This window comes from Artemia franciscana, chromosome 3 (assembly GCF_032884065.1).
Source record: "Artemia franciscana chromosome 3, ASM3288406v1, whole genome shotgun sequence".
In the NCBI taxonomy this organism is placed as follows: Eukaryota; Metazoa; Arthropoda; class Branchiopoda; order Anostraca; family Artemiidae; genus Artemia; species Artemia franciscana.
In genome coordinates, this window is record NC_088865.1 from 25,083,990 (window position 1) to 25,102,249 (window position 18,260).

At 34.8% G+C, this 18,260-nt stretch overlaps 1 protein-coding gene across 1 annotated transcript in view; it reads left to right on the top strand.

The window, feature by feature from the left end:
* LOC136025071 (fibroblast growth factor receptor 3-like) overlaps positions 1-18,260 on the top strand; it is a gene marked incomplete in the record, with an annotated part of 144,394 nt that overhangs the window by 52,036 nt on the left and 74,098 nt on the right. Inside the window, 1 exon segment of the mRNA XM_065700770.1 lies at positions 17,357-17,584. Coding sequence (XP_065556842.1) covers positions 17,357-17,584 — 228 coding nt within the window.

Sequence of the window (18,260 nt, forward strand, 5' to 3'; positions counted from 1 at the left end):
TTCAAACTCAAAAGGACCAGAAATTACTATTAAAGATTAAATGAAACCCAAAACGAACAGGAATCAAATAAACAATCAAATCAAAAAACATACAACAAGTAATAATATAAATGAATAAATAAATTTTAAAGCGAGTAATGCTTAGATTGAATATGCAAATCAAGCTTAAAACGAAAAAAAATTGCTATTGAAATATAAATGAAACCCAAATCGAACAGAAATTAAATAAACAATCAACGCAAGCAAACATACAATAGATGCTAATATAAATGAATAAATAAATCTTGAAACGAGTGAAACCTAAATTGACTACGCAAATCAAGCTTGAAGCGAACAAAAATCTCTACAAATAAGAGCTTGGGTATCGCCTCCTTCTCTTACTGTAAAAGTCTAAAACCTACTGCGTCATTGGCGCTTTACCGAAAACTATATCTGTCTTGAACAGTCTTGGAAAGTAAAAACAAGATCAAACTGAATATTTGATATATTGTAATATATATGTGATATATTGACATGTTTGTAATATAAAACGTTTTCAGTGAAGTGCCAATGACGCAGTAGACTTTAGGTTTTTATAGTTAAGGAAGGGGGTAGTATCCAAATTCGTGTTTGTAGTGAACCTATATTCTTCCTGAACTATTTTAGAAAAAAACTAATAAATTAAACTCAATATTTGATGTATAATGATACTAATTGGTGAAAGCTCCTTAGTTCAAATATTTACTGTAATTTTAATGTTTATTTTCAATATTAAGTACAACAACAAAACTATTTGTAATATAATTCGTTTTCAGTAAAGCGCCAATGACGCAGTAGGTTTTAGACTTTCACAGTGAGCGAAGAAGGCGATACCAAAATTCTTGTTTGTAGTGATTTTTGTTCGTTTCAAGATTGATTTGCATATTCAATTTAAGCTTCACTCATTTTAACATTTATTTATTTGTTTTTTAGTATCTATTGTATGTTTATTCGCATTGATTGTTTATTGAATTTCTGTTCGTTTCGGGTTTCATTTATACTTCGATAGCAAATTATTTTTTTTCGTTTTAAGCTTGATTTGTATATTCAATTTAAGGATTACTCGCTGTAAGATTTATTTATTCATATATATTATTACTTGCTGTATATATATTTTTGCCATTATTGTTTATTTGATTTCTGTTTGTTTTGGGTTTCATTTATTCTTTAAAAGTAATTTCTGGTCGTTTTGAGTTTGAATTTTAACATGTATTTGTATCTGCTATCTTAACTTTAAAGTGGACTTTAATTTTATTTAACTTCTTTTTCGGAAAGTTTTTTTTTAATGAATTTTTGTTCGTTTTTGATTGCAGTATTTGATTGTTCTATAAGAACCATAGATGTCCCCAGGGCATAACTTGTAACGCCTGTCCCGGGGCCCTTGGGGGTTGTGTTGATCCCGGAGTTTACTATATGATGTTTGAACTATTTTTAACAAAATGGTCAGTTCAAATTTCTATTGGATGGATCTGGGGGGAAATGGCGTGGAGGGGGAGGGAGGGGATAGTTGCTCTCTGATTTCTTTTTACTCTGAAAAGTGAACTAGAGCTTTTAATTTCCAATCAAATGAGCCCTTTCTGAAGTTTATACATGCATTCCTTCTTTAAGAACCTCCAGGGCATAACATACAAAGCCTTCCAACGGGCCCTGGGGGGTTGTGTCGACACCGGATTTTTTGTTATCTAGCCTTTGAACTATTTTTACAAAATGACTATCTCAAAATTTTACGGAATGACTGTTTCGTCATTTTGTTAGACCGAGATTCATAGTACGAGGTTGTATAAAGTTACTGTATTGTTTATGGTGGAAATGAACACTTAGATATTAAACATTATTGTAGTTGTAGAGTATGTTAACTTTCTTAATAATCATACGATGACCGTCTTCCATATACCGTTTGATTCAACACATGTTGCAGGATTAGAGACTAGATGGGATATGGGACGTTTTAAAATGGATTAGGCGAAGAACAACGCCTTATTTAAGACTTCCTCTGCTTTTAATTCTTAATTGATTTAATTAAAATTAATGAATTACTCCGACACAATTCCATTCGCCTTAAACATATGAAAGAATGAGAATCAACAGAAAGCATAAAAAGGAATAGAAAAAGGAGGGTGAATAAGAAGAGATACGAAAAAGGATACTTCTAACTAGAATAAAAAAGGATACTAATTAATACCAATAGTCTCGATGTTAGAGTTGCATTTCACGAATTAAGTCCCCTATAATTTAGAGAAAAAGGGGACCTTACAGCTAATCTATTTGTACATAATATTTGCCCTACTATGTCGCTCTAAAGCAAAAAAAATGTAAATTACAATATCATTAATATCGTCTTGTTCATCCCATTTCAACCGCCAGCTTTTTGATTTAAATAGGAAAATGAATTTTGTATCAAACAGTTCGTGGTAACGAACTGTAGTAAGGAGCGACCCGGCTCAATAGTAAACGAAACTCTAAAAAACGGATTTTCGATGCTAAAAGATATATCAAAATAATTGTATTTTTATGCTGATCTTAAATATATAAGTTTCATCATATTTAGTCTTTGTCATCCAAAGTTACGAGCCTGAGAAAATTTACCTTATTTTGGAAAATAGGGGGTAACACCCCCTAAAAGTCATAGGATCACACTTAACGAAAATCAAACCATCGCATTCAGCGTATCAGAGAACCCTATAGAAAGATTTCAAGGTCCAATCTACAAAAATGTGGAATTTCGTATTTTTTTGCCAGAAGACAAATCACGGGTGCGTGTTTATTTGTTTGTTTGTTTTTTTCCCCCAGGGGTCATCGTATCGACCAAGTGGTCCTAGAGTGTTGCAAGAGGGCTCATTCTAACGGAAATGAAAAGTTCTAGTGCCCTTTTTAAGTGACCAAAAAATTGGAGGGCACCTAGGCCCCCTCCCACGCTCATTTTTTCCCAAAGTCAACGGATCAAAATTTTGAGATAGCCATTTTGTTCCGCATAGTTGAAAACCATAATAACTATGTCTTTGGGGATGACTTACCCCCCACAGTCTCTGGGGGAGGGGCTGTAAGTTACAAACTTTGACCAATGTTTACATACAGTAATGGTTACTGGGAAGTGTACCGACGTTATCAGGGGAATTTTTTTGGTTTGGGTGTGGGGTTCAGGGAGGGGGCTATATGGGAGGATATTTCCTTGGAGGAATATTTCATGGGGGAAGAGAAATTCAATGAAAAGGGCGCAGAATTTTCTAGCATTACTATTAAAAAAACAAAACAATGAAAATATAAACATGAAAAAGTTTTTTTTTCAATTGAAAGTAAGTGAAGAGCGATTTAGTGTGAAGAGAAAGTAAGTGAAAGTAAGTGAAGAGCGATACAAGATTTAGTGTGAAGAGCGAGGTATTAACGAGGGAACCAACACACTCATATATATAATCAAAAATATAAGAATATAAAAGTTTGTTACGTAAGTTAATTCTTAAGTTATGTATATTTTTTACTAATAAAAACGTTCGTTAAAAATTAGAAGATCTAGTTGCCTTTTTAAGTATCCGAAAAATTGGAGGGCAACTAGGCCTCCTTCCCCAACCCTTATATCTCAAAATCGCCTGATCAAAACTAAGAGAAAGCCATTTAGCCAAAAAAAGAATTAATATGCAAATTTCATTTTAATAATTTATGTACGGAGAGACAAAATCAGACATGCATTAATTCAAAAACTTTCAGAAATTAAATAAAAAAAACAAGTTTTTTGAAATGAAAGTAAGGAGCGACATTAAAACTTAAAACGAACAGAAATTACTTCGTATGAAAGGGGCTTTTCCTCCTCGACACCCCGCTCCTTGCGCTAAAGTTTGGTTCTTTCTCGCAACTCTACTTTTTAAACCAAAAAAAACTTTAGCGTAAAGAGCGGGGCGTCGAGGAGGAAAAGCCCCTTTCATATACGGAGTAATTTCTGTTCGTTTTAAGTTTTAATGTCGCTCCTTACTTTCATTTCAAAAAACTTGTTTTTTTATTTAATCCAGTAAAAGCCGAGCCAACCTGCTATGGGATTGCGTCTACTGAGGACACCAAGTAAAGACTGAAGTTACAGTATCACAGAAATTAATAATGACACGAAATCGTGTTATTGGAGTGGACACTTTTATTTGCGAAAACCGATATGACAACATTAATTATAATTATCCATAATACACTTTACGGCTGATAGTATCACATACTATAGTTTGGAAGGATCAAACCTCAGAGTGGTATTTTTTTTTTAGCATAAAAGTTTTAACATAAAAGGTTAGACTAAATTAAATCAAATAGGCTGTGAAGAGTTTTGGGAAATTATTATTTACTGAAAAGAATAATGCAGTTTCTTCATAATACTGATCACATTATTAGTACAAATTTTAATATTAAATGAATGCACAGAGGTATAGGAGGCACGGAGGTGGGGTATGTGGCACAGGGACTTGCACACCTTGCGCGACTTTGAGTTTACTTAGTTTGTCCAAAGCTTAATTTGCTTTGCTACCAATGCAAAAATAAGAGAATCCTTGTTCTTAAAAATGAGGAGTGTAAAATCCAGTGAATTGGTCATCGACATATTGACGATCTCAATTGAGTATTTTCTATTTCAATTGTTATGTTTAGGGGTTTGACATTCATGAAATTTTCTATTTTAAATGTAAGGTTATACGAAAAATATTTGTCACTATATCCTATTTTTGAATTTGGGCTATGCAGTTACTGCTGCACTCATGATCAGCATCATTTTCAAGGGAAATTGTGTGCCTTCTGGTATTATTTTGTGTCATCATAGGAGTCATCAGTCTTTATTTGTTTTTTATTTTTTTCACCTTTTTATATACTAATTTTATTGTTTTTCAAGCTCGAAACTGCTCTCTTTTGATATTATGTTTGCTACTGGCTCGATTCCTGATACAGTTCTAAATACTCACTTTCGATATTTATTTGCATGTCAAAATTTAGATTCATAAAAAATATCTTTTTCCGATCTTAGTTATGGCACTTTAAGTCTAAATATTGCAAATAAATATAATCGTTCCCAGGCTAAGAAATGACGAAGGACATCGCGCTTGCTATATTTAGATGAGAAGCGAGACATCCATTTGACCTGCGAATGTGTCTGGATGTATGATTGATGCGGAGGTTCCAGCCTAGGCACGGGTTATACAGTGTTGCCAGATGTAGCAACACTGGGGTTATATACTCTGTTGGTCTTGATGCTTAGTGGACTATCTGTCTTTTAGTTTGGTAACATAGATCGTTTCCTGGGCATCAGACTATAAAAATCTACTTACTTGGTGATAAAATGTAGATTTTATGCTCATAAGAGTACTAGCAAACTCTACTATTTTGGACTTAATCATATCTGGACCAAAAAAGAGGGGCCTCATAGGAGAAATCCTCCTGGGGTGGATCCAAAGGATCCTTTTCTTCTGGAATGATTGGAAACGGAAACCTAAGATATACCTTCTATTTTTGCCCCACTCCCAATCAATCCAATCTTCCTTACTCCCCTACTAAGGGGTGGGTCTGTGTATAGCCTACCTATGCCTATGGTAATCAAATTTTTGTCTTCTCCTATCTTATTAGTAACGTGTATGATGGAGCATCATCAGATTCCTCGCCCAGAGCCTTTCCTATTATCAAAATAAATAATAGATCTAGGAAAAGGAATAAGATACTCATACATTCCAGGAGCCTGTAATTGTATGATCATACAATATTATCGGAAACGATTGTGCCACCGAGCGGCAGCATCATCTGCATTTTATAGCCTATAGGTAGCTCTTCGATAATCCTAAGCCAATTGAAAAGCTATATTTTTAGCTGGATAATATTATGGCTGCATTCCAGCCGTTATTGATGTTTTTTTCTGTACATGTCAAAAATCAGCACTCTGCTGTGGTATGCTCTCTTATGTTTCTTAAAAATATGTGCTACACCTTCAAATTTCTGTTCAAACGAACCCAAGGTTAGGTTCAATCGGGTTTAATTAAAAAAATGAAATAACTAAACTTAAAATACACTGCTCTGTGACAAAACTCACGTTGAGACCCATACCCTTCATAGACCCTTCATCGAAATTCCACGATCACTGGTTTAGCGACTCTTTTCCCTCCAGAAGAACCGTCCGTGACTATTGTTCTGAAAAAAACATGAAATTCTGAATTTTTTTGGATAAAGGGATGAAACTTTGCCTCTTGGGTTCTCTGACATGTTGAATTTGATGATGTAATCTGCCTCCTTACGTTAAATTCTCCTCTAAATTAGTAGAATCCCTCCCAATGTGATTCTGTCTACATCATTTGCCCTCTGCATCGTGTGTTAATTTAATTCACAATATTCTTAAATGTAGATCTTTAACATTTGGTAGCCGTGACAGCTCTTAGTATTGTTACTTTTTCTTCGCACTGGACGAAATCTACTCAAATTAAACGGTAGTATATTACATAAAGCTTTCTTCTTTTTTTTGCAATGTAGGAAGCATATGTTTTTGAGGAGACGTCCAACTGCTCTTTGGCTAGGTTCTACGAACCCTTCTTTAGGCTCTCAATCTATTTCCTTGTCACGTTGTGACAATTTCAATCCATCATTTTCGAGTGTCATTTGATCAATTGTCGAAGCAAGATATCTCTCCAGGCGCCGTGCCATGTGCCATGTGCCAGCAATGACATTTGAGCGCACGAAGTAGCAATCGCACTTGAATTTCCTATCAATAATTGTAGCAATAATAAGGATGTTAAAACAACTGTTCTTATGAATATTTCCATTAATATAAAAAACCGTCGTGGTTTTGTTCAGCTCGTAATAATTTCAAATTAATAAAAATGTCAAATTTTCAATACGTCTGAAGATGCATGTTTATGTTACGGTGAAACACAGAAATCTGGTGAATGTCTGAAGTTCCTTTTTCAAACAGTTCGTGGTAACGAACTGTAGTAAGGAGCGACCCGGCTCAATAGAAACCAAAACTCTAAAAAGTGGAATTTTGATACCAATAGCTACATCAAAAGAATCGCATTTTAATGCTGATTTTAAATATATATGCTTCATCAAGTTTAGTCTTACGCACCAAAAGTTACGAGCCTGAGAAAATTTGTGTGATTTTAGAAAATAGGGGGAAACACCCCCAAAAAGTAATAGAATCTTAACGAAAATTTCACCATCAGATTCAGCGTATCAGAGAACCCTACTGTTAAAGTTTCAAGCTCCTATCTACAAAAATGTGGAATTTTGTATTTTTTGCCAGAAGGCAGATCACGGATGCGTGTTTATTTGTTTGTTTTTGTTTTTTGTTTGTTGTTTTTTCCCCAGGGGTGATCGTATCGACCCAGTTGTCCTAGAATGTTGCGATAGGGCTCATTCTAACGGAAATGAAAAGTTCTAATGCCCTTTTTAAGTGACCAAAAAAATTGGAGGGCACCTAGGCCCCCTCCCACGCTAATTATTCTCCCAAAGTCAACGGATCAAAATTCTGAGATAGCCATTTTATTCAGCATAGTCGAAAAACCTTATAACTATGTCTTTGGGGACGACTTACTCCTCCACAGTCCCCGTGGGAGGGGCTACAAGTTACAAACTTTGACCAGTGCTTACATATAGTAATGGTTATTGGGAAGTGTACAGGTGTTTTCAGGAGGATTTTTTGGTTGGGGGGAGGGGTTGAAAAGAGGGGATATACTGGGGGAACTTTCCATCGAGGAATTTGTCATGGGGGAAGAAAATTTCCATGAAGGGAGCGCAGGATTTACTAGCATTATTTAAAAAAAAAACATTTAAAAAATAAATATGAAAAAGGTTTTTTCAGCTGGAAGTAAGGAGCAGCATTAAAACTTAAAACGAACAGAAATTATTACCCATATGAGGGCCCCACTTCCTCCTAATACCTCGCTCTTTACGCTAAAGTATTTTTAGTAATGTCAACTATTTATTCTACGGCTTTTGTGATTCAGGGGTCATTCTTAATGAATTGGGCCAAAATTTAAGATTTAGTGTAAAGAGAGAGGTACTGACGAGGGGGCGAACCCTCTCATATGTGTAATAAAAACATGAGAATAAAAAATTCTTTACGTAAGCTAGTTTATAAGTTACGTATATCTTTTACTAATAAAAAGATTCGTAAAAAATTAAAAGTTCTAGTTGCCTTTTTTATTAACCAAAAAATTGGAGGGCAACTAGGCTTCCTCCCCCGCTCTTTTTTTCTCAAAATCATTCTATCAAAATTATGAGAAAGCCATTTAGCCCCCCCCAAAAAAATATGCAAATTTCGTTATAATTATTTCTCTGCGGAGAGCCAAAATCAAAACATGCATTGATTCAAAAACGTTCAGAAAGTAAATAAAAAAAACAAGTTTTTTCAACTGAAAGTAAGGAGCGACATTAAAACTTAAAACGAACAGAAATTACTTCGTATATGAAAAGGGCTGCTTCCTCATCAACGCCGCGCTCTTTACGCTAAAGTTTTTTACTGTTTTAAAAAGAAGAGTTGAGAGAAAGAGTCAAACTTTAGCGTAAAGAGCGGGGCGCTGATGAGGAAGCAGCCCCTTTCATATACGAAGTAATTTCTGTTCGTTTTAAGTTTTAATGCCGCTCCTTACTTTCAGTTGAAAAAACTTGTTTTTTTTATTTAATATCTGCTTAGATTCAGGTCAGCTTTGTCGGTCTTATTAAAGGTTTGCTGGTTAAAAGTTAAGTTAAGGTAATAAGTTTAAGTTAAGTTATAAGGTTAAGTTATAAGGTTAGGTTATAAGTTAAGTTATAACTTATAAGGTTAAGTTAGGTTATAAATCTCAGAAATGGGTTAGAAACCTCACCTAATCCATCACCATCTAACCTTGCATAAAAGTGACAAAGCTGACTAAATCCATGCAGACAAAGTAATTTCGGATATTCACCGGTGAATGGCTATCTATGTGATAGACATAGATGTGAATCTATGCTCCGTTCAGTAATGGGATCTATTGCTTTATTCTCCCATGTATTTTAGCTACAAGGTCAAAATGTATAATTATTTCAAAACAAAGCCTTCGAGTATACAGTTTTTTTTTAAATAATTGAAAATGGAAAATGCTTGGAAAACTTTGTGGGAAAAATAAGCACAAGTCCTAGGTACGTGATTGACCTAACCGGAACGGATCTGCTCTCTTTGGGGTAGTTCGGAGGGGAGGGCTGATTCTGAAAAATTAAAAAAATGAGGTATTTTTAACTGCAAACGGTTGATCGGATCTCAGTGAAATTTGACGTTTAGAAGGATATCGTGTCTCAGAGCTCTTATTTTAAATCATGACCGGGGCCGGTGACATTGGGGGGGGGGGAGTTTGGGGGAACCTTCAATCTTGGAAAACGCTTAGAGTGGAGGGATCGGGATGAAACTTGGTGGGAAAAATAAGAAGAAGTCTTAGATACGTGATAGACATAATCGGAACGAATCTGCTCTATTTGGGGGAGTTGTGGGGGGAGGGTTAATTCTGAAAAATTAGAAAAAATATGTAATTTTCACTTACGAAGGAGTAATCGGATCTTAATAAAACTTCATATTTAGAAGGACCTCGTAACTCAGATCTCTTATTTTAAATTCCGACCGGATCCAACGTCATTGGGGGGGGGGCGGAAATCTTGGAAAATACTTAAAGCGGAGAGATCAGGATGAAACTGGGTGGGAAGAATAAAAAGAAGTCTAAGATACGTGGCTGACATAACCGGACCGGATCCACTCTCTTTGGTGGAGTGGGGGGGATAATTCGGAAAAATTAGAAAAAATGAGGTATTTGTAACTTACAAACAGGTGATCAGATCTTAATGAAATTTGATATTTAGAAGGATCTTTTGCTTTAGAGCTCTTATTTTAAATTCCTACCAGGTCCTGTGACATTGGGGGGAGCTGGAGGGGGAAACCGGACTTCTTGGAAAACGTGAAAATTCGGGTATCTTTATCTTACGAATAGGTGATCGGATCTTAATGAAACTTGATATATAGAAGGATCTAATGTCTCAGATGCTCCATTTTCGACTTGAATCGGATCCGGGGACATGAGGGTTGAAGGGGGGGGGGAGGAAACAGAAATTTTGGAAAACGCTTGGAGTGGATAGATCGGGATGAAACTTGATGGGAAGAATAACCACAAGTTTTAGATCTGTGATTGACATACCTGAAATGAGCTGGGGGGAGGGGGTGTGTGTGTTAATTTGGAAAAATTAGAAAAATTGAGGTATTTTTAATTTAAGAACCGGTGACCGGATCATAATGAAATTTGATATTTAGAAGGAACTAATGTCTCAGAGCATTTATTTCAAATCCTGACCAAATCTGTTGACATTGGGGGGGAGCTGGAGGAAGAAATCGGAAATCTTGGAAAACGCTTAGAGTGGAGGAATTGGGATGATACTTGGTGGGTAGAATAAGCAAATATTGTAGATACGTGCTTTACGTAACCGTCCTGGATTTGCTCTCTTCGGGGAAGTTAGAGGGTGGGGTTCAGTGCTTTGGCGAGTTTGGTGCTTTCAGTGCTAGGACGATGAAAATTGGTAGGCGTGTCAGGGAGCTGCACCAACTGACGTGATACTGTCGTTTTCCCCAATTCAACCATCTGAGGAGCTGAAGGGAGAGGAAAAATTAGAAAAAATGAGGTATTTATAACTTATGAGTGGGTGATCGGATCTTAAATGAATTTTGATATTTAGACAGACATCGTGACTCAGAGCTCTTATTTTAAATCCCGACCGGCATTAAGCCTCTGATTTTCCTTTTAAATCAATCTATTGATTCTTAGAATTTTGCTAGAGCTCATACCATGTGAGCTCTTGGCTCTTCCAGCCTCGTCACAATTGCCATATGAGCTCTTAGCTCTTGTTATAAAAATAATTAAATATTTCTTAATTATTTTAGTAATTCTTACTAAAATAATTGAATAATTCTGAAGGTACTATGTAGCCTTTTTCTGTTGAACTGAGGTTTATGCCCCTGTCCCTTAAAGTAACAAAGGTCCAGTTATTGCTCCAATATCTTTTTCCGTACCTGATTCGCAAGCTAAAGGAGGATGTCCTTTTTGAAAATCTGAAGTCTCCTTTTCTCCTGTAAAGAAATAAGTTTTTCATAAATTGGTAATTGACAATAACCTTTCCGGTTTACTTTAAAATCTACATAATGTAACTTATTACCTTTTGAATTCCTGCATCAAGTTCGTCTCGTTACTACAATAGGCTACTCATGCATTGGAGCCATGGATTTCGGCTTGCGTGCAGACTATAAGTAATAACTGTTGAATTATAGACATGTGACTGCGCAGGAAAAGGCTCTAAAAGACCACAAAAAAAGTCAATGCTGGCTTTTTTAAAGAATTTTATAAAGATATATACTTACTTTTTTGATTATTAAGTGGCTTTATATATACCTGGTCTATTGTCTGACACCCCTTTTCTACCACCCACCGAAAATGAAATTATGGTTACACCCGTGTCTCGGCTAACCAATCATGCTACGCTAAAGGAATTTGAGCAAAGAAATTTAGTTTGTGCCTATAACGTATTTAAACACAGCTTTTTTTCTGCTAATTCCAATGAAAATTCTGTTAGCAAAGTCGACTAGTAATGGTGTAATTTTCCCCTCCTAATTTTTTTGTTGAAATTTTTTCTATTTATTCAAGTTTTTGCCTTCTCGTAATGTTTTTTGAAGATTAACGACTTTCAATATTTCGTTATCCATCAGATCTTGACAAGGAAAATTGATTAACTGACTGGTTTGGTCATCTTACAGCGACTTACGGCATATATGAGCTATTCTTTTCTAGTTTTAAGTTTCTTCTTTACGAATCTTCGAAAAATTTCGTTTTCAAATTTTATTCCTAGGAAATGGTAGACGATGGCGCGCAAAGGTAAAAAAAAATGCTCAAGGTAAAAAAAAATGCTCATATGGTTAAGTTCCGCTGTGCCATTACTTGGCAGAATGTATCAACTAGCCGGTTTCATTTCCGGCACTTAATCTTTGATTCTAAGATCTAAAACTGAATATCGTGTTTTTAAGACAAGCCTTGAATTGTCACGAACTTGTTCCCAGCAAATCATAAACAAAGAGTTTGATTGGCTGTACATTTTTCGGGTAGGCTACTTAGTAAGCTCGTTTTGTGTCTCTGAACTAAAATCGCTGGAAAACGGATATCCGTTCCAAATTTAAAACTTGGCTTCTATCTCCTAAGTAAACATTTACATCCAGACCAAAAAAAAAGAAAAAAAAAAGAAGCAAAACAAAGACTCGTAACATAACTCCTTTTGAAATTAAAGTATTATTTCCAGTTACCTTGGTACTAAATTTAACTCGTGCAGAGGTAGGATGTAAATTGATACGCATAATTAAACTGCAGGAATAATTTACTTTTGTTATATACTTTCAGGGAATAAAGCTTTGGTTTATAAGGTCGACAATCTACTGGTCATCATTTTTTCGAAATTCTATAAATGCGTAACTATGGTAACTTTATTAACATTTTAAAAAGATGAATGAAAAAAAGTTTTTCTGATGAAATTAAAGAGCAGAGTTGAAACTTAAAACTAAAAAAAATAACTGCTTCGCAGTTTACGCTATACATTTTTGAAAAAAAAAAACTGTTTCAAATACTGCCAATGATATTTTCCTATATCTGTAGAAATATGAAAACCAGAAAAACCGTTTTTCTCTTTCTAATCCATCAAGTCGAATTTGTAAAAAAATTATTATATAAAAATTAGCTTTGAAATGAGTCCTGAAACATCACTCTGATTTTTCAATGTCCCTCCAGTGGCAAAGAAAGAAACAGAGGACGCATCAGTGCTACCTATGCAAAAAAGTGATTTTTCCTGTTGTTCAATGTGGGGGTTGTAATTTTTTAGTATGGGATTTTCAGCAATGATGATTCCAATGGTATACTTTTCATTTCGATGCCAGTTACGAACGTTTTCAGGCTCTTTTGAAATTTCTGTAATTGTTTTTAAAAAATACATTTTTAAACTTCTTGTTACTATGGGGCGTAGTTCGCTCTTTACTAGGTTGCAGTACTATGGTGTAGTTAAAAGGCTCCAAGAATTGAATAAAGGGAACCTTTGGCTTTCGCCAGACACATATCATGAGTTTGAGCAAATATTTCATAACTAGTTAAATTTTTGATATGTCACCCTTTTTAGTGTGTCTTATCTTCTTGTTATCTTATCAATAATTACGTGATTTTCTTTTTTCAATGTAACATGCAAAAAACATGCTTGTGAAAAATGATTCAAATAAGGTGAATATAAAAATCACGTTCCTCGCTGTTTTACATGAAAAATTGTAGCCATGTTTTGTAATAGTTTTTAAAACGCAAAAAACAACAGCAAAAAATACACGTTAAAACCTGATGTAAGATCAGCCCATTAGGAGGCTTTTTCTGGCTACCTATATTCATATGCTTGAATATGATCCAAAGATAACATTGTATTTGTCTTGCCATATTGCAAACACCTTTATTATATGCTATCCTACGGTTTTGTATAATATTTCGCAATTTTTCGCTGCAATTTGACTTTCTTATCTACTTTTCAAGTCCAGCTATATTTGGTTGTTTATAACTTAGCTGATATCATTGCGCACTCTCAGCCGACGAATTATTATATCCTAAGTGTGTTTATAATGAACAAATAAACTATCATACCAGAATATGAATTGAGAATATAAAAAGCGGAGACTTTTTTTTATTGAATCACTTTGTGTTTTCATTGTGTTGCGGAGCAACACTACTGCTTTCGTAGTTTTTTTTTTTTTTTTTTTTTTCACCGTGATCAGCGACCTGTAGCTCCGAAGTGGTAAGAGTTAAAATTTTTAGATTTTTCAGAGGGAAGGGAAACGTGAAACAGAGTAAAAAAGTTCCAGAGAAGTTCCTAAAATTTCTAACAGTTTTCCATAAAAAAAAAATAAAACCGTTTTTTTCTTAGAAACTGTGCGTTCGATGTTTGGCGTCAAGTTAAGACGACCCTAGCTTCGGAAATAAACTTGTTAGAAATACAGTTATGCTGAACTCATGTAGAACTTTCATTTGTCTCTTCGAGGACCGGAGCACAAAATTCCGTAGCTCTTATAGATTTCCCGGAAATAATTCCGGAAAAGTCCATCTCGTTCCGATTTTTTTTGGAATTTTCTCAAATTTTCGATTTTGATGTTTCTTATATTTTTATCGAGTAGTGCTATGAAAAGTATGCAAGAAGAAGTGAAGTGTTCTATATACCAAGTTAATTCGTTCTCTAAGAAATAATTTCCGAAGTTTCGACGTTCTAGAGGTAACTTCTGTTCTGGACCAGCTAGAATTTTTTTTCCAACGCGGTTCGACAGGTCTCGATCTCCTAACAACTGGAGCTTACAATAGTTTCTCCGAAATAAAATTCCTTCTTTGGGTTTTTCTATTTGGAAGTTTTGTCATGCCCTCGGGGCAATTTAAATTTTTTGGTGAATTTGGTTTGTTTTATATTTTCCTAGTTTAGACCATCAAAAGTTAAGCAGAAAACTATAAGACGTTATTTCCGTATCTCTTTCAGATTTCCCGGAAATAGCAACTGTGGCCCGTAGGGCACAGTTGCACGTGTTGCTCCGCAACTGTGCCCTAAGGAACAGGGCACAGTTGCTGCAACACTTCCCGTTGCACAGGCAACGGAGGTCTAGTTCTTCCTATTTTTCAAGGAAGGTATCTGTGCAGTGGTGTAATTTCTTCAAATCTTGGGGGAAGGGGGCATAGTTTTAGCCCATTTTCCCAAGTCAACTGAAAATGACAGTGAAAATTGAAAACGAGCCAGATAGTACCATGAAAGTAAAGATATACTTCTAAAAATTGACCTGTTTCTGTGGATGCTTGAATTATGTAGGCCTATCTTAGTTTTTGACAAGATTTTTTGATAGGTTTTTGTCGCTAAATTTCAGCTGGGTGTGCAAAGCGGGGTCTGGGGGGAGTATTTCTCCGGCCCATAGCAGATTACTCCCCTGGATCTTTGCTAACTTTTGGCTAATACCTTTCAAATATAGTTTTTAGTTTTTGCGTGGCAAATTAATTGGGCCTTGAGAGAGTGAAGGGGTTGCCTGAACTGATCAGGCCTTCCTTGTGGGGGTGACAAAAAAATTGGTCCAGAAACGCTGTTTTTCATGTCTACTTGCCAGATTGTTATCTTCACAACACGTTGCTTTCAAAATTGTTTTATTGCCATTTCCTTTTGGTTTTAACATGGCTCACAGGGGCAATAGATTGAATTAGCTATTTCTTTTTAACACACTCCTTTTAATAAATAATTAATGACTTTGCCACATATGAAGATTGTAGATAATTATAATAAAACCGGTCTTATAAAAATATGAATGGGACTACTATGTTTAAAAATATTTTAGTTTCTTTATACTTTATTTCGGATTTATTTATTTACGTTAAAATTTTTACATGCAAATTTTTTTAAATGCCCAAGTTCCTTTCGTTTCTTTGTTTTCATAATATAAACACTATAAATGATTTTGTTAAGTCTAGGTTTAACAGATTGGAGAAAAAGACATCCGAAAAAGGAGGATACAAATTGAAATTCCGTTTCGGGTGTCAGAAAATCTTTCTACGCCACTGTCTGATCAAGTTATACTATTTCCAATGATAGTTAGCATGTTAGTTGACACAAAGGCGGAAATCCGATTTTCAACTTGTGAAAAGTCAAATTTCTCAAAGTGACTGCTTCGGTTTTTACTAACTAACCATATCCTTCAGTAACTATATTATATCCTTAAAATTAGTTTACCTAATCCTTAAGTAACCCTTCCTCTGGTTCCTTCCAAAAGAATCGTATTCTCTTGGAAGGTATCGATCCTTAACAGAGTTCGTGCCTTCACTGTGAAATGAGTTTTGATTGGCGAGGTTTTTATTGCTGTACATATTAAAAACTATACCCAAAAATTAGAAAGGGTTTTCTTAGACAACATTTAAATTCTACATTGGAGATGACCAAATGCCAAAGATCTTCTTAGCGGGTTGGAAGCAGAAATCCTTTTTTGTAGCATATTTACTGAAAACTATCTTTAAATTGGATCGTTATGTCTTTGACCAATAGGGGCAGAAACGTCCCTGTGTTGATGGAATTTTTGTCCAGTTTGCCACTTTGTATCCTTGTAAACGATATATAAAATTGATCACAACCTAAAAGCATCGTAGAAAAAAGACAATAAAGAAAACATTTCTTCATTGACAGAATCAACATGAACAATAGCTTTGCTTGTTTTCATTATCTAACATAACATCAGTGTCACGTTGACAGCAAAATGCCAAGATGGTTCCCTGGTGAAAATGAACTGGCAGATATGCTTGTTCTAAGCAATTTGACCCTGGTAATATTCAAAAGATCTAAACATTTCGAATCAAGGACTGGTTTGTAGCTATCATTAAAAGCACACGAAAGAGGAAGAAAAAGAAATAAACATTGCCTATTGGCAGGTATCTGCATAACGTTTTCCGACAGCGCCTCCAAGGTTTCTGTTCATTTTCTTACACCATTTTTTTTTTTTTTTTTAATACTTGAAGAAAAATGATTTATAAGATATGGCTAAGGTTATGATTTTTAAAAGCGCATGTATATTTTAGGATTTCATTTTGTCTCTTCTTTTATTTACACAATTCGCTCTTTTGAGTCTTTTTTGATTAATTCTATTCTTGAGATGGATTATCTCAAGTTTCATTTTCACCGGGAAAAAGTATCGATAAGACAGATATGCGAGAGGAGGTGGGTCCGATTTAAAAAAAAAAAAAAAAAAAAAAAAAAACATTCTCGCGACCAAACATTTATTGATAGACTTTTGAAAGTTTTAGCGTGCACGTTCAACAAACATTCAATGGGAAGAGAATCTTCCTTTTAACCGAAAAAAAAAGAAATTTGTGAAAGAAGCTGGGTTCAAAAAAAAAAAAAAAAATTCTCACGACCAATGATAGATATTTGGAAGTTCCGCTTGGACTATGAATGGAGGTTGAATGGAAAGACCATGTACCCTCCCGCAAACTATATAGATATCATGATTTACTTAAATGTTTCTTGGACGTCTTATTTTGTTCTCTTTTTGTTCTTATGCTCTAATCAATTAGCGTGGTATAGGCCTATTCACTGCAAATTATTCTCTGATTTAACTATAATTATTTTATCTGGCTAGCTTAGGCCTATTACTTCTAGTTTTTGAGTCTCAAATTATTAAGTTCCAGGTTTGAGATGGGATAGTGAAATATAAAGAACCTCTGTAATCTAAACCTGGCAACGAGTCATTGCATCCTGTCTCCGATTACCTTCAGTGAAACTTATAAGTAGAATATATAGAAATATTAATCAATTTAATTTTCAGGGAAACACAAGAAGCTATCATCCCTTGCAGTTTCTTCTCAACCAGAAGCATTAACAGACCTAGGATATGTCAGCGATGCGGACTACGAAGAAGAAGACACAATAGATGCAACGGATGGGAAACATTTTGGAAGTCCGCCAACTTTCAGAAACATCGCTAAAATGGAAAGCAAGATTTTGAACGTTTTGCCGGCAGGAAATTATGTTCATTTCAACTGTCCAGCTCAAGGCAAGTTTTAGTGCTATTATCTAACAAATGAGCTCTTTCAGAGTCAAATGAAATAATGTCATCCCCTTCTTTGGGTGTATCAAAAAGATATTTTATGATTTTTAAGTATTATTACATAAAAAAAACTAGTTTATCTAACTGAAAGTAAGGAGCGACATTGAAACTTAAAACGAACAGAAATTACTCCGTATATGAAATGGGTTGTCCCCTCCGCAATCCCTCGCTCTTTATGCTAAAGCTTTTAATTGTCTTAAAAAGCAGAATTGTGGTAAAGAGTCAAACTTTAGCGTAAAGAGCGAAGGATTGCGGATGGGACAACCCATTTCATATACGGAGTAATTTCTGTTCGTTTTAAGTTTCAATGTCGCTCCTTACTTTCAGTTAGAAAAACTAGTTTTTTTTATGTAATTTCAGAACGTTTTTGAATTAATGCATGTTTGATTTTGGCTCTCCACACATAAATTATTAAAATGAAATTTACATTTTAATTCCTTTTTTGCTAAATGGCTTTCTCTTAGTTCTGATCAGACTATTTTGAGAAATATGGGATGGAGAAGGAGGCCTAGTTGCCATGCAATTTTTCGGTTACACAAAAAGGCAACTATAAATTTTAATTTTTAACGAATATTTTATTAGTAAAAAATATACGTAACTTAGGAATTAACTTACGCAACAA